At 42.5% G+C, this 25,287-nt stretch overlaps 2 protein-coding genes across 6 annotated transcripts in view; both read right to left on the bottom strand.

Moving 5' to 3' along the window:
• LOC137265140 (exocyst complex component 4-like) overlaps window positions 1-5,286 on the bottom strand; it is a 30,806-nt gene extending 25,520 nt beyond the window's left edge. For 4 of the 5 annotated variants that reach the window (XM_067800455.1, XM_067800457.1, XM_067800458.1 and 1 more), the window contains exons 1-6: window positions 5,229-5,271; window positions 4,885-4,925; window positions 2,876-2,964; window positions 1,920-1,982; window positions 569-707; window positions 12-100 (exon numbers count right to left, since the gene is read on the bottom strand). In XM_067800455.1, coding sequence (XP_067656556.1) covers window positions 12-100; window positions 569-707; window positions 1,920-1,982; window positions 2,876-2,964; window positions 4,885-4,925; window positions 5,229-5,261 — 454 coding nt within the window. In that variant the 5' untranslated portion in view covers window positions 5,262-5,271. Of the gene's footprint in view, window positions 1-11; window positions 101-568; window positions 708-1,919; window positions 1,983-2,875; window positions 2,965-4,884; window positions 4,926-5,228 lie in introns of all 5 variants that reach the window. The other variant, XM_067800459.1, reaches the window with a different exon arrangement.
• A 14,782-nt stretch (window positions 5,287-20,068) lies between these two features.
• LOC137266294 (uncharacterized) lies at window positions 20,069-21,334 on the bottom strand. Its single transcript, XM_067801780.1, has one exon. The coding sequence runs from the start codon at window positions 21,332-21,334 to the stop codon at window positions 20,069-20,071; it is 1,266 nt and encodes a 421-aa protein (XP_067657881.1).
• Window positions 21,335-25,287: the final 3,953 nt, after the last annotated feature.

Below are 25,287 nucleotides of genomic sequence, written 5' to 3'. Positions count from 1 at the left end.
TTTGTTTCTACCTGATTGAACGATAAGGTCCGTGGCATGCAGGTAATGTTTCCCTGAGAGGTAGTTGTCCATCTTGTCTGGAACCTCCTTCATCTGCTCACTGTAAAAAGTCAACAACATAATTTGCTTTTGTACCAGTGGAAGAAGACCAGACAGATTCTGATTGATCAAAGAAGGAGAGAAATGCACAGTGTGTGTGAGACAGCACAAGTTTATTAAATTTCTAGTTCAATAATGTCTTTCTTAATAGCTACTGTTTTATGCCATGAATACTTGTCATATTTTCATGAGGAGTGGTACCGTTTTCTGCAAAGGATCTAATTTAATAAGATCTGATGGCCATTATTTCCTTCCATTTAGAGTTCAAGAAATCTATTCATACCAATGACTATCACTGTTAAATTATAAATTGTCACCAGCACCATTTAATACTAATAATAGTCTCAGGTAGCTGAGTAGCATCTATTTCAAACAGCTTGAACCATGCCTAGTTAGCCACTAGTCATACCCTGCATATGTTGTTTCACAATGAGTACTGCTACTATAGTTACACAACACATCTGCTTACATTTGGTCTAGCATGGCCAGAACAGCTTTGTGTTCGACGCCATCTCGCCACAGTTTCCGTAGCTCGTCCCGTTTGAAGTGGAGCAGAGTTTTACAAGAGTTGAGGTCATCTTTGATCTTATGGATCTTCTCTCGAGACTCTGGAAGTTGAAGCTAGTACTTCTGAACATGAACGAAATATTCATTTCTGGAAGAATTATTTCAGTATGAACCTTCCATTCATCCATGACTATTGCAATCACTGCTAGTAAGTGTCTGGACCAGTAAATTCAGAGTTGTGATGGTCAGTCTAGTCAATAGAATTACATGTGAGACATATTTTGTTGAATGCATGACTTGAGGTAGTGAGTGGATTAATGCCACTATCAGAAATAACCCAGCCATTACAAGGCAGCATGTAAGTAATCAAGTATGTACCTAGGATACCCATAAATAAATACCACAACAAGCATTCAAGCCATCTGTTTGCAACGATATCTAGTTGTCCAAATCAAACAGTTCTTTCACCCAGTGTTTCAACAAACTCGGAGATTACCCTAATGATATTCCTTGTTAGGGATTCTGTAAGGGATCTGGTGGTCAAGCTTGCTGACTTGGCCAAGAATGTCATCGTACCCACGTGACATGGATTGTGGGTCACTATGTTAAATCACTCGATTATATGGTCTAACTCAAATATCTACACACAATATTCACACACCAGAGTGTGGCATCCCTCAACAACAATCAACAAATATGGATCAAAGTTTGGGGGTCTTGTGATACATTAATAGAAATCCCAGTCATTTCATGTAATTTATGCAGCCTGAATAAAATAAAGGCTGGAATGGGTACAAAAGTGGTTAACAGAATCATCAAGAAGTCACACACATAAACCACCTGATACTCCTTTCAGCCAGCTGTTGAGAGTTGTTTGTTTGTGACCCGTGAAGGTCCGGTGGAATAGGCCTTCAGCAACCCATGCTTGCCATGAAAGGCCACTATGCTAGTCATAACAGGTGAATAACGGGATCTGGTGGTCAGTTTCGCTGACTTGGTTGACACATGTCATAGGTTCCCAATTGCACAGATCGATGCTCATGCTGTTGATCACTGGATTGAGACAATCCAGTGACTGACATCATGAGCATTTATCTACAAAAATATGATGTGACAACATGTGTCAAGCAAGGCAGCAACCCTAACCATACTGACAACCAGATCCTCTTTGACACCTCATACAACAAGCATGGGTTGCTGACAATCAATTCCAACGCAGACCTTCTTGGGTAGTCAGCTAGTGAGACAATGATTAGATGCGAGGTGACTGTTCTGCCACTTAATCCCCCTGGAATGTGTGTTTATGGACATACCATTGATGCTTTTTGTCATAGCACTGAAAGCAGTCATGACCTTGATGATATCATCGTAATGATCTGAAAAGAAAACATGTAAAATACCCAATCACACTTTTAACATTTTCTAAAACAAACAACAATTACTGATCAGAAGAGTTCAACATACAGCTGACATGTACATCATATAACTATTACACAGATGTGAATGTCCAGTGAAAGCTGTCTAAATTGGCACTTGCCTGACCTGAAGAAATAATCTGGTTTAGACAACATGCTGGATTGTAGAGCTGACATGCCTACCTATGACTGGAACTGAGCTCAAATTCACTTTTATTCACCATACTTAACTATGATTAAATTGTCCTTGTTGGCAACCATGTAGCTACTTAGCATGTGATGGCTGCTGCACATTCAGTATCCTTGTTCTTTATTAGTGACAATGCATCTGGTCAAGTCCTTGCCACACGCCAGACTAAACACATATACGGGTGGCTTATTTCATGCAGTGATCAGGAAATGACAGCTAGCTGCCAAATTGCAGAGCTTTAATGCTAGTGTAGACAGCTACCGGAATTGACAGCTTCCACTGTACTCTTTTGTCAGGACCTAAATGAGCAGGCTGGCTTCACTGAAAGCGGTCTCTTTCCATCAAAATTAACCTCAATCAACTGGTATATGTTTAAAAGGGCATTAATCAAAACTCCTTCATTCACTTCTTTTGGTATTGATTCTTATACCTTCACTATATCAGCATAATAATCATCATATTACCAACATGAGTGCAATTCTTCAGAAAAATGAATATTGTGTTAACAGGATAAAGATGTAAGCAAGCAAATTATTGTGTTCTTAAGAATGAAACATTTAAATGCAACGCCACAATTATATCTGATAAACAGGTGTGGCATTAAGTCGATTAACTTAAGATTGGGAGTTCAAGTAAGATTATCTGTTCTGTTGCTAAATCTTACTTGTCACATGTTCAGAGAGCCTCTTGTCACTTTCTCGATAGGCTTTCTCAATTCGAGTTTTCTCTTTCTCTCGTTGTTCAAAGTCTGCACTGTAAGCATAATTATGTACATAACTTATTAACTGTTTCTACTCAACATGTGGACAAATCTTGAAGGATTAATTTCAAATATTGACAAACAGACAAAGACCTATCTCCACCCAAGATGAATGTCATTAAATGAAAACAGACCCTTAGGTGTATCATGCATGCAAGGATTATTGCTACAGTTGAAGTTGGAGAACAAGAGATGTATCTAATGACTTCAAGTACCTTGGGTCTGCAATAATATACTCATGGAAAAATTTAAGAAAATGCATGAAATAGCTGTGACTTTTAATCTTTGAATCACTAAGAGAAAAGTTCATACAGATGAAAAGGCTTATGTCAAGGGATGCAAATCAATATCGGGTGTGTCCCCCATGTCTCTGGAGAACTGCTTGGCATCGTCGTGGCATGATGCGAATGAGTGTACGGATGGTACCAATCGGAATTCTATGCCATTCTTCCTGGAGAGCCACGAAAAGTTCATACAAATTGTTGGGTTGAACAGGTCTGTCCCGAACATTGCAGCCAAGAACATTGAAAGATGTTTGATGGGGTTAAGGTCAGGACTTCTAGCCCGCCATTGCAACACCCGGACACCTGCATCCCTCAGTCTGACCTGACAAACATGAGCAATGTGAGGGCGAGCACTGTCATGCTGGAACTCGAACATTCAACATGCTGTACACGCAAAGGGGATCACAATCAGTTTCAAGATCTCGTAACGATATCGTACACCTGTTGTACTGCCATCAACACACACAAAATCTGTTGTGTGGTTAAAGGTAAGCCCGCCCCACAGCATAACAGAGCCCCCTCCATAACGATCATGCTGTTTTATGGTGCAGGCACTGTGACGTTCCCCAACGTGTCTCCAAACTCGAATTCGACTGTCATTATGGTCTAGTGTGTACCTGCAACCTGTTGTAATGAGCTTCCACCATTAACCATGCCAATTGCCTCCCATTTCTGTGCCAAAGTTAAGTACTGTCTCGCCATGTTAACAATGTTTTTAACCATTGTGTTTGACAGTGCACATACATGTAACGTGTAAATCTAAGTGCACTTAACTTCAGGAGCATGCAGTGCACATGCATGGAAAGCATTATGGTGAGTTTGCGTGAACTGCTCTTCACGAAAATGATAATACACGGCGCTGAAGTTAGTAAACAGAAATTTTGAATTGCCCTAAGAAACATGCATTCCCTTAAATTTTTCCATGGGTATAAACATACAATGTTCCCATACATGCACATTTGCAAACCAAGTTTTCAAGAAAGTATAGCATTAGAAATACTATTTTCATTGCTAAACATTGCTCTGCTTGAAAACTGAAATGTTTAAATACCCACCCGCTTACATTCAGTCTCCCAGGTGCTTTGTTTCAAGGGAAGTAAATCCAAGTACAAAATATTGCACTTTTCATTTGCAGTTGTATGCTTATATTTTTGTTTATTTGTTTTCTCAGAACTGGTAATGTATACTATATGTCATGAATAAGTGATAATTGTGTTTTAATTATGTTTGGTTGATTGGTTGCATGTGACCTTTTATCAGTACTCTTCATTATGACACATACAAATCAAATCATCTGTTACATGAATATGACTGTCTTGTCTTATACATGCATATTGTTTCCAAAATTAAAAATTAAATAATTCCATTCAAATTGTACTTTAAGTGAACAGTGGCCACCCAACACTATCGTAAAAACTAGATTGAGGAATTGTTAGCCATTGGAAAATGCATATTTACATCTGTGTTAGGGTTCAGGTAAGTTACCCACAACCCTGGCCTTACACCTTGGATGCTGAAATGAAAAAAAATTATTCAAAGTACACATAGCTCTTGGTAGACCAAATGCATGTACATGATGCAGTTGTCTACCTGAGCTCTGTACATCTCGTTGACAATTATTGTACATACCTTGATGATAAAGTCCTGACAATGGACATCAAAAAGCCAGACTGAAAGAAAAATGTTCATTCCATTAGCCTCCACAGTTCCCAATACCACTGCACATTTTGTGAAATAAATGTTATTATGCCATGTCATAATTTTATGGGAAGGGAGAAATCATGTTTTGCAGCTAACAGGTGCGTGTTACTTCGTGATAAAGATAGTTAGAAGTTGAATGATTGCACATGCTCAGCAATATGTAATACACATACAATTACTCATACTTTCAAATTTTAGTAAAAGCATCAAACTCGACACAGTATCGTTCCTTAATGTAATGCGAAACACAAATATGAGATTGGCCGTCCAACCTTATTAGAAGGAGGCGTCCTGTCATCCGCCATCTTGCTTCCGTGTAATATTACCCTAACGGCTATTCCAGAATTGCGGCTAAGTACTACTTGCCACAACAAAACATTATTGTACATTAATAATACCATTTATAACCACATACATACTTGAATGTCTGATAGTTTTAATTCGGTATTCATTTCACTAAACAGATTCATTTCATGTCAATGAAACAGTTAGTAGCTCACCTATGGATATACTAATACTGTAATTTGTTGGGTTGGATTGGAGCAGTTGCCCCACTCGAATATTTTCACTGATTGACTCCGTGCATCAAACTGTTGGTTTTAACGTGGATGATGTCCCCTTAATTAGAAAAGTTATCTAGGATCCTGCTTGGTCATCGTGTCTACATTATCACTCCAAAACCACATATTCGTTAGCGACCAGTTATCGTCGCGTAACAGTTATCGCCACTTCCCCGATATAGTGCGCGCAGATCTGACTTTGTCAATTTCATTGTTATTCCAAGAGGAATTTTCAGATAGATGTTGGATACCCTAAAACTTGCCCATGGTATGTAAACAAATATTCAAACCAATAGATAGATGTTTGTTTTTCTCTAAAATTGTAATAGCGGGTCGGGGGATGTCATGTGATCGACAGGGTGGGTTGTCACTTTTGAAAAAATCTGAAAAAGTTACATCGACATATAACTTGTGTTTCTAGTTGCAAAGCAACATTTTCATATATGGTTTTGTATAAAATTTCACATAAAAGATAGTAGTATAGGGAATGGGGGTTCTGGCTCACTTTCACAAAATGTCTCTACAAAGCCTTATTTACTAAATAAGGCTTTGGTTGGGCCATTAGCTCTTGCTACTATTACCCCTACTATAAAAAAGTTGGCGGTAATTACTGTGCCTTGGTAGGAGGTAACACTGTGCCGTACGGTACGATCAATAATTCTTCTCTTACAAATCCCCTACCCGGCCCATCCCTCAAGTAGTACAAGTTAGGTTCGTCGGCTTTCATATCCACTTTATCTATGTTGTAAGTTTTGACTGACCATATAGGATCGGTGGCTCGCTTACGGTTATCGCCCCCTATGTTATGTTTATATCGATGAAACAGTTTAACGTGAACCGCCTATGATCTCTTTGGTGTTCGTAATAAAGGCTTGTTGGGCTTTTTGTATCCCCTGTTCTATGTACTTTTTTTTCTCATCCTCGCTGATAGCAGACTTACGAGACTTGGACCGAATATCTTGTTTCATTCCGTTATATTTTGTGAGTTCAGATAGGATTGAACGAAACTCCTCTTCTGAGATCTTACTGTCAGAGAGTGCCGTGGAAATTCGCTCACTCACTGTGTTCAGCTTTGCTTCGGCCAGAACCCTGATCTCGTCGTGTTTCAATGCCTTACGATTAAGTCTGCGTGATACTAACTTAAGAGCCAACCCTACCAACCCTGTCACCCCAGCCGTTATTTCAATACCTAGCACTATAGGTGCAGCCACGATGGTGGTTAACAACCCAACGCCTGCCGCCCCTAGTCCCATGCTGGTTGCCATAAGGGTAGTGTCAGCCCCATCCACGATATTGAAAGCTCTATTATATTTTTTACATAGTGCTTTCCGCGTGTCACGGTCTTGTTCTAGTTGACGTTTCACATCACATAACTGCCTCAAGCGGAACCCATCTACGGTTTCCAACGTCTTCGCTACTTCCTCTACGACTGGGTACAGACCCATCCTATAATGTATATTTTGAAAGATATTTTAATTGGGGTTCAGTTAATATTCTATCAATGTATTTGAAGTCTACAAGTTCTAGACTATTAGTCAGGGTAATAGGTGAGAGGCTAATAGAATTTCCTGTTGCAATAAAAACCCTACTGAGGCTTGTTAAGTGGTTTATAGGACCCGTGGTATCCTGTTGTATAACAATACGGCAATATTTATCTTGGTGTTCTCTAATCCAGCTTATATACACCTCGGGTAAAATTTGGTGTATTATTGGGTCTCCATCGGATAAACTCGTAAAGAAGACTTCTATGATGAGGGTGAAAGGGGAGGATATTCTATCAAGATTACTGCTAAATGTTAATTTATTGTTTGGATAAGCACTTAACCCTTTTTTACCGTAACCAGTAGATGGTATGTGTAATAATACCCTCTCCGGAATGAAATCCCCGGCCCAGATACCGTTGTTCTTAATCTTAGAGACAACCCCATTATTTAATGTGATATAAGGTGAGGTGAGTGTTAAGTTGATCAGCCATTTGGGCTCTTTTAAATCTGGTAACGGCACCCGTCTGTACACGTTGTTTTTGAAGTGCAGGATGTATAATTCATCTTCCTCACCAGGCTGATCGAATCCCTCTGTATCTCCCAGGTCGTTAAGTGTAGTGTTGGGATGATGACTGGTCATTATTATAATATTATTATATAATTTCCAACTGGTTTTCTGTTAATAATTCAGGGATTAAATTCATACCAATAAAGTGTATGTTGTTAGGTAGGAAGATCTTGGTTAGTGATATCTTGTTTTCCACGATCACGTTGACACCCTGCAGACTGGTGTTGGAGCCGACACCCACCCGCACGTAAACGTTGCAAACTTGATCCTTGTGTCGTTTCTCCCACCCTAGTTTGACTCCCTTCACGATCTCGACGTTATCCCCCGATGATTCCCCTAGGTAGACTTTGATGACCAGTGTTATGTTTGATGGTATACCATCTAGTATTTTGTCCACGCCTTCGAATTCAGACACCAACTGTAATGTCACGTTTTGTATGCCTGTTTTACTCGATAGCATGTGGAGTGGTGAATTGCTGATTGGGCTGACGACTACGCTACGTCTCTGAGTTGGGACGTAAGCCACGAGCAGGAATCCATCGTTCACGACTTTGTTTAGGTAGTGGTCTTTGTTATCAGTGAACACGTAGGGGGAGAAGAGCTTAATATTGAGCAACCAGTTGTCGTAATCGAGTAACAACACCCACTTGTCATCTTCGGTGAAGACGAGCCTATATGGCCGGTTCTTTTTGATGGTAGTTCTCTCAACATCGTCTAAGTCGAACAGTTTACCCCCGAACGATGGGTATATTCTCCAGTTGTTATCTCCGGTGTTGACGAGGGCGTACTTAGTGTTGACTGTTGCTCCTGTGGTATCTACTACATCGCTTAGGGCTCCACCGGAGGAGACTTCAACGCGTTTGTAAATGTTGTTTTTCAGTTGCAAGGCGTACGTTTTACCATCTACTCCGGGAGCGTCGAAACCGCGTGTGTCTCCGAGGTCGGAGATCCCGATATTGACGCATTTTTTCACTCCGGGTCCTTGTGCGCTGGTCATGTTACGTGAAGCGTTAAGCTGAGGTATCCTATATTTACAGGATTATGATTTATATCTAACACCGATATTGTCAGCTCAGGTATGTTGCCCTGGGTTAATCTCTTATACTGCAGTGGTGAAAATGACTCGGTTCTACCGTCGTTGAATTTCTCAGTTTTCACCGGCACTGCTCTCAATATAGTGGAAGGGTGACCTCCTTGAATGTTATACGTTGTGCTCACCTGATCGAGATGAATGTACAGCTCTCGGTACGGTACTAGGTCGGGTAACTTCGTGCCTGTGACGGTTGTTGTTGGTTTTATCTCGTCAGGAGACATACCGAGCATCCTTGCTAATGGTCGGCCGAGCCTCAAAGGGTTTATTCCATTGTTGATTAACACCACTGTACCGTTTGAGTCGTTCATCTTGAGTTCGGCTCCCAGGGGTTTGAAGACCTCATCGTTTAGAGAGCACACGCTGTAGTAGCCGTCAGTTATCTGGCTGCGAGTTCCACTGACGAACAGCTTATTGTTGCTGATATTAATGTTAGTCCATTGCGGTAGGTAGGTGATATCGCAGAGTGCGACTTCGAGTTGGCCTGACGTGTTATCGATCGCGTGCGTCAGCTGAACGGCCTCACCGCTCGTTATTCCTGGAAGTGTTATGTACATATTATAATATATGAATTATAAATTATAATATGGATTTAGCACACTTGAAAATCGTGGTGAATGCAGATGGTACGGGGTTTAAAACAACCTTTATTGATATCTTTGAAAAGTATGTCGTGTCCGTTAATAACGCGCAGGCGGTGGTAAACTGGAATCAAAACCCAATGCAGTTTTGGCAGAACCAACTCAACTTTGCTGTGTGGTGTGCGACGACAGGGTCGGGTGTGAAACCAGACTACGGTATAGACGAACTGAGTAAGGCGGTTATTTTGTTTCATATTTATTATCAAACGAGACGAATATTGGAGGAAATAAGTGCTCCTCTTCCCCAAGATAAAGCGTGGAGTATGACGAATAACCCCTATGATAGACGCGCTTATGAACGTATTTGTGGGGAGTTTGAGATTCCAACGAATAAAGACTTTCGCCTTCCTGGTGTGAACCATGGTCTCGGTATAGTTCTCGTGTACTTCTACAGGTCCGGAACATATTATGCCGGTTCTAAAGATGGTTCATACAACCCAAACCGTCATACATTTACAGGCCCCACAACGAATGAAAAGATCCATGTCAGCTGTATAAAGCAAACCAGTCCTGATGCAGCCACAGCCTGGACTAAAATGATCTCAAAAACATCGAAAGGATTCACTCGTGCTGGTACAATACGCTTGAACGACTCGATTCGAACGTACGTGTGGGCGCTGTTGGGTGCGCAGTCGATGACGCGTTCTAACATCCTCGGTAAGGGAACTGCTTACGACGCTCAGACACAATTCGTTTCCAACGTTGAGGATGCTATCAATTCTCCAGTTGATCTCCCGAGGGCTATCGACCGTTACCAAAACGTGTTAGAATACGCCAGATCGAAAGTCAATTACGTGTTCGGCGTGGGGTTGTACATGGCCCCGAGTGATATGCAACTGAGAATAAAAAAAGTGGTGGGTTATAACAACAAAATAGTTATAGCCACGAAGGATCAAAAGTTGGGTATCAACCCCGATATTAACACCGCCTATATCCCACACATCCCACCACGTGAAAAGGGTATAGTGGCGCCACCTCCGGGGCCTAAAGTTCATGTGCCCCCAACACACCCCCATATGCATGTGGGATTACCCACCTATCAGCAGCATATTGATAATAAAACGGCCCTGGTGGTTGGTGGGGTAACTTTGGGACTTATTTGGTTAAAGATTTCTTAGCCGCTACGTACACCAGACCCGCCACGGCGACGATGGCTGCCCACAGGTTTTGACTGAGCCACATGGCAGTTTTAGACAGAGCGCTCAACAACCACGAGACGATGCTACCCAGTATGCCGGGAAGGGCTTCAGCGGCTTTACCAGCCAGTTTAGCTAGGCCTTCCCCGAGTTTTTTAATCCAGTCTTTAACACCCCCACCGCCACTTGGAGTTCCGCCGCCTCCTGTAGACCCAACAGGGGTACCTCCTGTTAGTGACACCACCAGGGTTGATATGATAAAACCCAATGCAGTCAGAATGCTGGCGATGGTGATCCCTTGCTCCCGGAACAATATCCGAATCCTGTCTGCTAACGTGGTGTCTCGGTGGAGGACTTGATTGATGGTTTCCCATATACGGCTGACCTGGGATCTAAGCTTTTCTTTGTAGCCGGACGCTGTCTCCAACCAGGTCTGCCTTTCATCTTCCAAATTACGTATTCGTTCCTCAATGGTGGCTTTCATAGACTCGTCCTCAGTTTCACCGAGTTTTTTCTTTTCATAGGCGATGTGGTCGTCTATCTCACTCATTTTGGCTGTGCTTTTCCAGAGCTGACCACGAATGGTTTGCATCAACAGATCCAACCCCCTCAGTTCCCGAACGGTAAATTCGAGCCCCGGGAAGGGTTCGTTCTCGTAGTCGGCCAACATCTTTTTAATATCATAAGTCATGTTTTGATCTGATGTGGCGTCCCTGATGCCTTCCAGACCTTGAACTAACTTCGGAGGATACTGCTTAGGTCGCGCGCCACCGTAATCTATGAAACCTAGTTCATCTTGGACCAACTGACTTCCATGTTTACCGGCTAATGTTGATAAAGCAAGCGGTTCTCTAGTGCGTTTATTCATGAGATCGATCTCCGGGCGAGACTTCAAACGCAGCGTGCCATTGCTGAGGGTAAAATCAGAATAGTTCCTTCCCAACGGCTTGAGTTTGGATTTATTTTCAACTGCGTTGTAATAATCATCGACGGCGTCCTTAAGGAGCTCGTCACCTTGCGAGAATGAGGTCTCCTGGTCATCATTGAATGCCTGGGCACTATCGTCCCACATATCATCCATAGGTATGTCTTCATCCATTAGTATTAAAAATATATTTCTTTTATATAACAATGTACGGTAGAAAATTAGATCCTTTCAGAAAATTGAGAGAGCCATTAGGTGCCAGAGCCGTGCGCCAGTCGGTGACCATCACCAACAATCCCAGCAAGATAGACCAGAATCAAACTCTGCTGGTTAGATTTCCAAACCTTGGTGAGAATGACCTCATTGTACCAGGCACTGTTCGACTGGCGTTCAATATCACGTTGACCTCCGACAACGACAAACGCGAGCTAGTGCGGAACGTGGGTCGAGCTATCATCAAGAAAACGACCGTCAAGATAAGCGGTAACGAGGTACTGAGCATCGACGACAGCGACGTGTTTCACTGCTACAAGGATCTCTGGAAAAGCGAGAGAGAACGAGTCAATGATGTGACTGCTCAAGATAGCCACTTAAGAGTTACCTCCCCTTACTGTGAACCAATTAGACATTAGTTCTCTTAGGTGTAAACACGATGTCTACTGTAAGCGAGCTCAAGAGGGTCGCAAAACAGAGAGGTGTTATCGGGTATTCTAGAATGCGGAAGTCAGCATTGTTGAGATTACTAGGTTTAGAAGCCCCTCCTACGGTAAAACAATTAAAAGCTCAAGCGAAACAGCTTGGGCACACGGGTTATTCAAACCTGGGGAGAGCCGGGTTAACCGCATTGTTATCACATGCCCCCGTAGCAAAACCTCCCACTGTAAAACAACTGAAAGCCGAGGCACACGATTTGGGTTTAGGCGGGTATTCCCGTATGAGAAAACCACAGCTTGTAGAATTATTACGACAGAATAGAGCTATTGACCTACAGTTCGTGCGCACTGAGCGCGCTGTAGGTAACTATTTGAGAGGTTGGCGCATGCACGTTGATAGAAACATAGACATTACAGATATCAAGCCTCTGATAGCTGATAAGGTCAACCAGGAACTAAATAACCTAGGAAGTATCAAGTTTCAGATCACAGTGAAAATGTCGCTCGATAAGCAGGTTGGGAGTACCACTGAGTATGTTCAGCCTTACTTCCGAGGTCAACAAGAGGTCGTCACACATGCAGAGACCATTGGCGCATCAATCGATACAAGTTTTCAGCAGATACGAGAATACCTAGAACGCTACACACACTTGGGGTCCGGGTGGGCTGTAGATAAAATCGATAATGTCTATCTAGACATAGCTAACTACGTGCCGTTCAGAGGCGGGTCATACCTAGCCTTGCCTCCCTACTATAGGAACAAACATGCTATAGTAAACGTTAAGAATAGAGGAAACGATTGCCTGAGGTTAGCTATCAGGTCAGCCTTATTTCCAGCTGGCAAGAATTCAGATAGGCTTTCTAGCTATCCCCAAGATGATGGGCTTAATTGGGATGGTATAGATGAACCCACCCCCATATCCCAGATCACTAAAGTAGAAAAACAGAATAATATGGCTATAAATGTCTTTGGGCACGAAGGTAACAAAACAATAGTACACAGGGTCAGCCCGGTGAAGGATCGCCAAGTTATCAATATATTCATGATCCAGCGAGGTGAAAAGTATCACTACACATGGATAAAACATCTCAGCCGGTTGTTGCACGACCAATCGGCACACAGAGAAAAGACCCACTTCTGTGAACGATGCCTACACGGTTTCAGTCGAGCTGATTTATTAGAATCCCACCGGGATGATTGTCAAGGTGTGGGGCAGACGGCCATACGAGTCGACATGCCTAAGGAAGGTGAAAATATCCTAAAATTCAGTAACCACAAGAACCAAATGTCTGTACCTTATATTATATACGCCGACTTCGAAGCCTTAGTTGTGGGTGGGGATTCCCCTAGTGGGGGTAGCTTCACCCACAAGACACAAGAGCATAAAGCCTGTTCGTTTGGATACATTGTCGTCCGTTGTGACGGGGAAACGAAAGCTCCGGTAGTGTATAGGGGCCCTGACGCGGCTGAAAGGTTTCTAACGTGTTTACAGGAGGAAGAAAAAATTATTAGGAATGCATTGTATAGAATCGCTCCCATGCGTATGACCCGAGCCGACAGGCTAGCTCACGCTAGTAACACTAACTGTCACGTGTGCGACTCACCACTTAACGGTGATTCGGTGAGAGATCACTGTCACATAACTGGTAAGTATAGAGGCGCCGCTCACAACGCGTGCAACCTCAAGCTTAAAATCAACCCTAAGACAATAAACATCCCCGTTGTCTTTCACAACTTGAGAGGGTACGACTCACACTTGATCATGCAGGCCATCGCGAAAATCGATGGTAATATAACGTGCATCCCCAACAACATGGAGAGATACATCTCCTTCAGCTTAAACGGACTTAGGTTCATTGACTCGTTTCAGTTCCTCCTGTCGTCACTCGACAGTCTGGTCAAGGCCAACAATACCTTCCCTATCACCGATCGATACACAGACGCCGAGACTAGACCCCTGCTTATGAGGAAGGGTGTGTACCCCTATGAGTACATGGATAGTTGGGCCAAGTTCACCGAGACCAGACTACCCCCTATTGACTGCTTTTATAGCAAGCTGAATGAGGCGTCCGTCTCACGAGATGATTACTCGCACGCGACTAACGTATGGAATAAACTGGGTTGTAAGAACCTGGGTGATTATCACGACCTGTACTTGAGGACAGATGTACTGCTGTTAGCCGACGTGTTTGAAACGTTTCGGCGGACCTGTTTAAAGCAGTATAAACTCGACCCCGCATGGTATTACACCAGCCCAGGTCTGTCGTGGGACGCCTTGCTTAAAAAGACCGGAGTTAATTTGGAATTGCTCACAGATTACGACATGCACCTATTCATTGAGAAAGGCTTGCGAGGTGGGATTTCCATGGCATCCAAACGATACGCGAAAGCAAATAATCAATACGTGAAAGGTTACGATCCTAACAAACCAACCAATCACATTCTATACCTCGACGCAAACAACCTGTACGGCTGGGCCATGAGTCAGTATCTACCTACAGGGGGATTCGAATGGGTACCCCACGTTGATGTTATGGGGGTTGCACCAGATTCGAACAAAGGGTATATCCTCGAAGTTGACTTAGAGTATCCCAAGGAATTACACACATCGCACAACAGCTATCCCCTTGCACCCGAACGTATGAGGGTTAACACAGACTGGATGTCTGAGTACCAACATAACTTGTCAGGTGGGCGTGTGACAGACGTTGAAAAACTCGTGCCTAACTTAATGAATAAGACCAAGTACATCGTTCACTATCGCAACCTACAGCTGTACCTGTCGTTGGGTATGAGGCTGACCAAAATACACAGGGTGCTCATGTTCGACCAGAGCCCATGGATGGAGCCCTACATCAGAATGAACACAGACCTACGAAAAAAAGCCACCAGTGATTTTGAGAAAAATCTCTACAAGCTCATGAACAACTCGGTGTTTGGTAAGACTATGGAGAACCTGAGGAAACGCGTGACCGTGAAGCTGGTTAGATCTAGTGAGGAAGACAAGCTCAGGAAATTGATAGCCAATCCGGCATTCAACCGTAGTAAGATATTCACAGACAACCTGGTTGCCCTACACATGAAGAAAAGCCACATAAAATTCAACCGGCCTGTTTACGTGGGGATGAGCATCCTCGATTTATCCAAACACCTGATGTACGACTTTTACTACAACGAGCTCAAGAAACAGTACGGCGACAGGTGTGAAGTGCTGTACACTGACACGGATTCCCTGCTGATGGAGATTCGAACCGAGGACGTGTACGAGGACATGAAGAAACACCTCGATTTATACGACACCAGCGACTACCCTAAGACCCATACCCTACACAGTACGGTAAATAAAAAGGTCCTAGGTAAGATGAAGGACGAGTGTGCTGGCACGCCCATAGCCGAGTACATAGGTTTGAGACCTAAGATGTACTCCATACTGAAAGCCGACAATAGTGAGATCCGGAAGGCTAAGGGGGTTAAGAAGTATGTGGTGAAACAACACATCAAACACGCCAGATTCAAGGAAGCCCTGTTCAAGACCCGTACCTTTAGACATAAAATGAACACACTTAGAAGTGATGGGCATAAGATATACGGACTGACTATAAACAAGACGTCCCTGTCGCCTATGGACACGAAACGTTGGATAGCTATTGATGGTATAAACACATACGCGTATGGACATGAAAAAATTTGAGGCTATTTACTACAGCCCGCGTGGGTACTGGAAAGGAGCTAGCGCAGTAGATAAGCTAGCTAAACTAGCGCGAGTACCCCCGGAGGAAGCCAAAGCGTGGCTTGAAAAACAAGCCCTGTGGCAGATCTATTTGCCGGCACCACGCTACGTGCCTAGAAGGAGGTTCGGTATTAACATACCTAATAGCATTCACCAGGCAGACCTACTGTTCCTACCCCACGACAAGAGGTACAAGTATGCCTTAACCGTAGTGGACGTAGCCAGTCGTTACAAGGAAGCCGAACCCTTGACCACGAAAGATTCGGCCCAGGTAGCCAGAGGATTCGAACGTATATACAAACGCAGTCCGCTGACGTGGCCAACAGAGCTGCAAGTTGACCCCGGACGGGAGTTCATGGGTGCCGTGTCACAACTGCTAGCCAAACACGATACAAAGGTCAGGCGTGGCACGGCCGGAGCCCATCGCAGTCAAGCCATAGTTGAGAGATTTAATAGGACTTTGGCTGAGCGCTTGTTCGGCTATCAGTATGCTAGGGAGATGGCCACCCCTGGAAAACGATCGACTGAATGGGTCACGAGGTTACCCAAGGTGGTGTCGGCAATCAACCATGAAGTCACCCGTCTCACCGGTAAGAAACCGGCAGACGCTATCAAACTAAAATCAATAGTTGCAGAGTCGGCCGCTCCATTGCGTGGGAAGGAGAAACAGATACCAGATAGGGCCCTAGTGAGGTATCTATACCAGCCGGGGGAACACGAGGGCGATAGCCGTAAGCGAGCCACCGATCCTATATGGTCAGTCAAAACTTACAACATAGATAAAGTGGATATGAAAGCCGACGAACCTAACTTGTACTACTTGAGGGATGGGCCGGGTAGGGGATTTGTAAGAGAAGAATTATTGATCGTACCGCACGGCACAGTGTTACCTCCTACCAAGGCACAGTAATTACCGCCAACTTTTTTATAGTAGGGGTAATAGTAGCAAGAGCTAATGGCCCAACCAAAGCCTTATTTAGTAAATAAGGCTTTGTAGAGACATTTTGTGAAAGTGAGCCAGAACCCCCATTCCCTATACTACTAAGATAAATATAGCTCCACTTGAACATCTCCACGTTCTTTTCTTACTGACATCCAACATCTGCTAATCTGCGCAGATTTCAATCCTTGTAAGTTGAATTTGTGATGTACTTGCATTGTGTGAACTTTAGTAAATAAATACTTACCAGATTTGCATATTGTTTCAAAGGACTGGATAGATCTGAATATCAGCTAAGTTGCATGTTTAAAACTTAAATAATCTGGTGTGATTTACAGGTTTCCTTTCACTAACACATATCCACAAATAAAATTTCAGTTCGATCTGACAATTAGAAACAATTCAATGAGGTGAATAAAACGTTCACAAAATCAGCTCTTATCAGCATTCGTCCACATTCAAAATGAGAGTAGGGTGTGCTCTTTCAGATTTCATTTTTAAAATAAAATACCATTTATGAAATGTGCTCAGTATGTCAAGATTAGAAAGACAATCATTTATTTACGAATTTTGTGTAATATTTACTTGAATAACGTGAACTATTCGAAAGTGGCGATAACTGTTCCTGTCAGTTGTTTGGAAAACACAATATGCACTACCGCGCTTCCAGTTGGCCGCGTAATAGAAAAACACGATCGGCAACTGTAAACAAGCAGGATACATCGGTGAATAGCTAATCTATCATCATGAAAACTTTTATTTCATTTGGTTGAGACAAAGGCAAAATATAGCGCAAATTGGGTTGCGCCAGAGACCATATAATAGATTATATGGTCTCTGGTTGCGCAGCATGGAGAATATGACGAGTCTTATATGTGAGCGAAGCGAGCAGAGGTTGGCAACGTACTTCCCTCGCTTCGAATCGAAAACTATTTTTCATGTCAAAATAAAATATGGCCACCATCAATGGTACACTCACATTTCCTCACTTGGTTGTGCCCTCAGATTTCCTACCCCATGTTTAATAATTACTCACGTACGTGACATATGTTTTATTCAACATTTTAGGCGCCAATCGTGGTATTAAGATCATTCTTCGCCTCCATTACTCCTGCCAGATTCCTGCTGAACGGAGTGACGGAACAGGAATATGCAGAAATTGAAAAGAAATACCATATTACCTAATTAAATCATGAACCTTTTGGATTTTATTTGCCTTATCTATCGTCGTTTTTTGTTAGATTTTTTGTAATATTTATTCCACATAAAAACATTCTACATTCCACTTGTGGCGTAATGGGCGAATGAAGCAGGGCAGGTAACTGTAAGTATTCCATATGGAATAATACCCTCCTGTTCCTTCACTCCGTTGAACCGGAAGCTGGAAGGAGGAATGGAGGCGAAGAACGGTCTGATATTCCGCGAGTTGTTCATAAAATGTTGAATAAAACATATTTCACGTGAGCAATTGTTCAACATGGGTTTGGGAATGTGAGAGAACAACCCGGTGAAGAAATTAGTGTATATACCTTTGATGGTGGCAATATTTTATTTTGACATGAAAAATATTTTTCGAACAGCTCGCATATATGAAGACTGTTCATTTTCTCTTTGCTGCGCAACCCTACAGTTTGCCTGTGGTTGAGGAACTACTGGGGAAATCGCGAAAGGCCGCTAAAATATGGCGATAACTGGTCGCTAACCAGTACCGTCAAGTACTGCCAAATGTGATCGTTTGCAAAACGTTTCCGCTTGCGATAAAAATAAACACATTATGCGTGGTAAAGTTACTAAAGACTACAGGAACTGTTACAGTTAAGTGTTAAGTTTTTTTACAGGTTAAGATTATTTGTGAAGGCTACTCTAAAACGGACCTTTCTTCACAGGCCTGTGAGATCCCCGGTTTGTCATCTTAACAAGACAGGTGATCATGAATAATTCTTTACACGAAGTCCCAGTGCGATAACCTTATGAGCTTAATCCGCTCAGCTGTTCTTGTGTTCACTGTGGGCGATGTTAGTGGTCATATTGCTCATATCTTATCGTCTCACATGCCGTTTGATTTCCAAATGCACCTTTACAACTGATATACACTTGAACTATGGCAATTAATTGTACCGATACTACTTATTTTACAACAATGACTGCGTTTATATGCAGAGCTGGTAAATGCTGAGCTAGGCGTTAGACAACAAACAATTCCAACATACTTTTGTCGCGCTACGCAACCCATTTGTATTTCCCTTTGCATATCACCCTGTTTTCGAACTGCCATTTTCAGAACCGAACAAGAATCCATAGTGAGTGAAAGAAACATTCACGAAGAGTTTCAGATTCATTGCTTTGGCCTTAGTTAAGCCCGGGTTAGAACAGATATTTAGTAACACGTACTTGTTGTAAGAAGGATTACAAGAGAGCGGTGCTCATGATGTGAATCATGGGACTGTTTGGTCCAGACCAAATTATGAACAGAGATCCCCACATCTCTAAAACATTGCCGAGAGTAGCGTTAAACAATAAACAAACGAGGCATCGCTGGAGCACGTCAGGATATAGATGTCAGTTCAGATGACCTTTAAAAGTTGTTTTCTTTGTTTGCTTTAGGGGGCTTTTTTCTGTGACTCTCCGTATTCTTTTAAAAGGAGGAATGTATTCATTGAATGGCATCACTCTTTATCACTCCCAACGCCATCCATAAAAAACGGGAAATGCGCGATTATTTCTTCCACAGTGTTGTAACAAATTTACCAAACAGGAAAAATAACCAAAATAAAAATAATATCAAAATAATTTTATAGTTGATCGGGTGATACAGTACTACATGCACGTGAATAATACCAATACTATTGCGGAACAGTCCAAGCGTCACTTTGGCAAACCTCAAATCTATGGTTGCCTGTTTGAATCCCAGTTCGCCACAGACCATTTTCCTGGTTTGATAGTATCATACCCATGCTTTTGGGTTTATTTCTGTGGTTTAGTAGAAGTGATAAAGGCCCTAAAATCTGCTCAACTTCTGACTGTTAGACGTTTATTCCCTTGATGAAACCATTAAATAGAGCCAACAGTAAGTCTCTCAGAGTCTATATAAGGGCGTAAATACTCGTTTGTAAGATCAGGTTTAGAACTGGTCTCAACCAACCCATGCTTATAAGAGGCGACCAACGGGATCGGAGGGTCAGTCTCGCTGATTTGGATGACACATGTCATCGAATCCAAATGCGGTGGTTCAGTGCTCATTGTGTTGATGACTAAATTGTCGATTATTAACAAACCACGGCCGTATAGCTTGTATATACAGAGAGTTTATAGAGTATAGAGTTTATCAACAAACAAACAAACACTTGGAAAATGTAGGTCCAGTACTGTCTACATGCCATGATTCTAATGCACTGGGTTTTCGTCAACGTCCATAAAAGAAACAATGGACGGCAAAGAGTGTTTGTATTTGTCAAGCAGGCCAACAGCCTTCGCCAAGGCGTCATCTGCATCAACGGCAAGTACGGTATTCTCGAGATCTCGCGTCCAAGTCTCGTAGTAACTTGACAACTTCCGGTACGGAGTGTCAATCAGTACGTGGGGTATGTTCATCAAAACACAGAATATATGCCCATGAAGTCTATCTGTTATTACAACTCGTCCTCTCTGTAAGAACATCATCCCATTTGTCTGCATGAGAAATGAATCTTCCATCGTCGTCTTTCCCTTGGGTGTTTCCCAATTCACCCACGCTTCAACTCTTACAGTTATGCCTTTCGGCCATTTTGTCACGTTCTGTCTCGGTGCCTCTGGATCAACCCTTTGCAACCACATGATATCAAACATTGGAGAAATAAATCTTGGGATAGACCCTATCTGGAACGCAATGTCAGGCATAAGATAGAAAGTAGGCATTCCACTGAAATGTTTCTGAGCTAGACTCAGTGATTGACGGTCTCTCAACATCATGGTGAAATTCGTCTGTCTGTATAGTTTCTCACAGAAAGCAACATGTTTTGAAAGACCTTCCCTCATGAACACCGTCTGAGGAAACAGTATGATCTTGTACCGTGAGAATGTGTTGAAAATTGTTTGTCGGAGGTAGTCGTGAAACTTGTATCCTACGACGTTTCCACCACCTTGGAGTAGAACCACGACCTCACTGTCGCTGTAGTTGCTTGCAACGTCGCGGATGTAGTTGAGGTTGCGGGATTTACAAGCGTTGTAGTTGCAGTAGTAAAGCAGCTTTATCCCAAGGCGCCGTATCAGATACACTTCACCAACAGTTATAGCCGGGTCGCCTTTGTTAGCAAAAGCTGCAATGTCAATCAAAATAGCATATTTGTATGGGGCCAGCAGCTCCGAGAACACGTTGAAGTGAATTCTCTGGGCTTCTAGAATAACGTCATATGATGACCGAAGGCGAGGGGAAATGATGTCAGTCAATGTGGGTGTTTGCGACAGGTTTGTCGCAAGGAACTGCCGAAACGTTTCGTTCCTACTCACGTCCAAGCTTTCATACCGAATTGGGGTTGTTAGATACGGTGGTTTGTGGAATCCAGGTCCATTGAATGAACTTCCAACAATGGTTGCTGATGAGGCTTGTCTGGTCGTGTCCATCAGCTGTTGACGCATGACCATTCCGTCTCTTTGCTGTGAGTATTGTCCCATCGTTGCCAGGCAACAAAACACTGCCACCAGGCCAACAGTTTTTCGGGCTCCTTTCCAAATTGGTTTGGATCCGATCACTGCAAGAACGAATAACAGATGTATGTCGCATGATAGCATTGCCTCTTTGTTGTTGTAGATTGAAATATTTTACCGTTTATTTCTGTCTTAATTATATGTTTATATTAGATCATCAGTTAACATATTTTAAACTTCGATCGGGACACAAGATGTATGTATGTTTGATTGTTTATTGTTTAACGTGGGACTTCATCTAAATGTATAATACGTTAACAGATCTGGTTTAGACATCTCTTGGAGAGGTCGTTGGTGAGCTTGTTGGAGATCTTGTGGGTGAGACGTATAGATATAAGGTGTCAATTCTATACTATTTATAGTGGTTGTCCAGGTGGGAAATATTTACTCAGAGTTATGGTACTTACCAACCGTCTTCAGTTCCGGAAGTTTTGAGTGCCTTGTCGCTTTATTGTTTCCATAGGTGTATAGGGCTAACCCAAATATACAGACTGCAAGGCCAGCAAACTGTCTGAGAGTTGCCTCCCTTTGTCCAAGGGCGTATAGGAAGAGTACAATCACTGATCTCTTCACAATGTTAGCAATGGAATGACTGAGAACCGACATATAGGACAGGACATGTGCGGTAGAAATGTAGGAATACGCCACGTGAAATAGTCCTGACAGTGAACAGGTTAGGAACATGTAAAAAGCCGCACTGGAAACAAGTCCAAGATATGTTCCAGTATAGAGGACGTTAGCTATGGTTAGTACAGTCACAAGGACGTAAACGACGTTTTCGTCTCGGAGACGTATTGGAGCAGACGATAATGTGTCACGTTCCAGTTTGATTGCAGCGTTCCGAATACCAAGTACTACGTTTGATAAAAACGCCACGGATATGCCCAGTGAGAGTGACGACTGTGTTTGAGTGTTGTTCGCGAAGACCAGAGCCCCAGACGACACCAAAGGAAGCGTCAGAAGTGTCCATTTCGAGAGAGGATTACCCAGGACCAATCTCTGAACACACGCGCTAGTCAATGGTTCCAGAAGTTTAACGGTGAAAGTGGAAGACGCTGGAATTAACGCCATACTCAAATTAGTCGCAGTTGTAGCAAGGGTGTGACAGATCACCTTTATCCAGAACAAGAACTGTTCTTTACTTTGTTGATGTTTTTTGACGTTGATGTTGGTCAGTAGCATGCAAAATGACAGCTTACACACGGTCAGGTAGAGAGGTCGGGTGAGGTCATTCTCGCCAGGGTCAAGGTCAAACAACAGAAACGTTCGAGCAAACTGATGACACAGTACTGATGTCAGAGTCCAAGAGCAAAACACAGCCACCAGCTTGCACAACTTTACCTGGAAATACAAACAGCGATATTCAGCCTGGCCTTGCCATTTAAGCTGCTGATGCGGCGCAAAACAATATTCAGTCATGCATTTATTCCTTGTCGTTTGAGGCGCCGAAACACACCTCACAGAGATGCAATAAAAAGGCATACCAGAAATTCTGATCGTGGTTTAAGACCAAACTGCACTTCACATTATGATTCCACGGTTTGTTTACACTATACCAGTGCCGGTATCTTTCACCGAAGTGGTATATGTCAAAGACCGGTATCACCTCTTGCCTTCTTTAAGTATCAGCGGGTAGTGGGATAGCCCAGTGGTTAAAGCGTTCGCTCGTCACGCCGAAGACCCGGGTTCGATTCCGCTCAATCGAACAATGTATGACGCCCATTTGTGGAGTCCCCGCCGCGATATTGCGGAAATATTGTTGAGAGCAGCATAAAACCATAGTCACTCCCTCACACATCACGCTAACATTGTTTGATATAATCTTTACAAAGCGGCTTGAAACCTAAATCATTCACATTAACAGAGATCACAGTATTTTGACGCCTGTTTTTTTATCAACCCATTCCTGATAATGCGATGTTTGTTCCCTATCTATGTTGTCGGCGATTAACTCATACTGTATATTGCGGTCGTTGCTCGTACTCTTGTCGTTCTGAGCAAGATTCACGTTATTCCACGATAATTCCTAATCCCTGTCACAAAACGATCTTAGTGCTGTAGTGATCATACCATACTTTAACAATGGATTGTTGGTGGCTTTAATATCTGTGATGGTACATTTGATAATGATGGAATAAACTGCAAGGCTAAAAACAAATTACCTTGTGCCGACCCGTGCTGTCGTGAATGTAATCATCACAACAATTTATCAATCAAAGTCCCAGTAAGCGCAAATACCAATGTCTTTCATAATTATGCAATCGTAAAATGAACCAAAAATGACATTTAGAAGAAGGTAATTTAAAGGATTCAGGCCACATTCAAAACATAGGTACACATACAGTCCGTGTAATATAATACTGCAATAATGTAATATGGCATGGAGTTCGAGATGACAATGTTTGAAGAAAATTAATATTTCATACCTTCATCCCAAATGAACTGGATGAACAGATCAGTCTATCGTGATTCTGCTGCTGCGAGTTTCTCATGACTTTGGAAAGTGTCAAAGATAACTGATCATGATTCCGTTAGGCACGCTGCAGTATACACGCAGGTCGTCACATGGCACGGTCTGCTGATTCGCAGTGGCGTCTGCTTGACGTGGCGAGAAAGGGCACCATTCACAGTCTAAACCCCTGTCACTTGAATGACTAATCGGTACCAGTTATTTACCATCAGAACTAGATTATCATAATCCATGCAATCAAATGCAACAACAGCTGTTATGGTATTTTGTTATTCTGGTTTTTCGATGTATTTATATGTTTGTGATATATTCTCGTGTCGACTTGTGATCGTGAATTGGTACACCCGTCTGTTCTGTTTACGTGTACGTTGGGGGTTAAGACTGTTCTGCGTTGTTGTTCAAGATGTCAAACTAAATTTTGCCAGTCTTATTTAGAGACTGAAGTCTTATATGTGCAACATTTCAAGAGCGGCGTAAAGCCAGTCTCAGTAAACTTATCCTCAGTACTTTTCGTTACACTCCACTATTGAGTCTCAGTGGAGGAGTGTAACGAAATACACTGAGACTAAGTGTTCTTAGACTGGGCGTAAAGCAACAAATATTTTGTACCATTGCATGGTTCATTAGTCTTCATTCCAGCTGCCTTTTATACACCTATCGTTTATACACATTATAAAGTCTGTGCCCTTTTCAGAGATGTAAACGAAGAAAATAATAAAAATTATTTTTTGCCACATTTTCATCAAATTTATATAGAGAGAGGCAAAAGAATGCATACATTCATATTTATGAGATCTGATCATGAAAATTATGATGTGATTATTTAGTGGGGAAGAATTCGACGCGGATATCACAGAAATATTTTTGACACGAAGTCTGCAGTGTGTTGGCGATTTTTTTGAGCATTGTACAGTGTCGAAAATGCTTGTAAAGTTTTCAGTCTGACCTAGTTTTCGAAAGTAGGTCTTTATTTGCCAGGAAAATTATAACACCGTTAACAGTCCTAATTTATATAGAGGCGTGAAGTGTCCAAGTACCGATTCCTGATGATGGCGGAGATGTGTGTTCTGGGGTTCGAATTCAAGAAGACCGGGGATGGAAATGGTTTTCAGCTACCCATGCTTCAGGAACTGATACAGGTTTCATGATATAACTAGATTACAGTTTAAAACAGTCTCGCATTAACGTCACCCGTTCACCAGAACGTATCCGTCACTTCAACCTTCATGAAGATCTGGTTATAGCTTGGCCTCATCAACCTATGCCTATCGGAAGAAACGACTCACTGGATGGTCATGTATTTGCTGACTTGGGCCTAGATTTTCGAAGTTCTCTTTGCGCTAAGATAGTCATAAGTCAATGTTAATTTATGACACTTACGACTATCCTAACGCTAAGAGAGCTTCGAAAATCTAGGCCCTGGTTCACACATGCCATCGTATCTCAGTTT

The sequence above is a fragment of the Haliotis asinina genome, chromosome 15 (genome assembly GCF_037392515.1).
Source record: "Haliotis asinina isolate JCU_RB_2024 chromosome 15, JCU_Hal_asi_v2, whole genome shotgun sequence".
Classification (NCBI taxonomy): domain Eukaryota; kingdom Metazoa; phylum Mollusca; class Gastropoda; order Lepetellida; family Haliotidae; genus Haliotis; species Haliotis asinina.
This window is presented reverse-complemented; position numbering and strand designations above follow the sequence as displayed.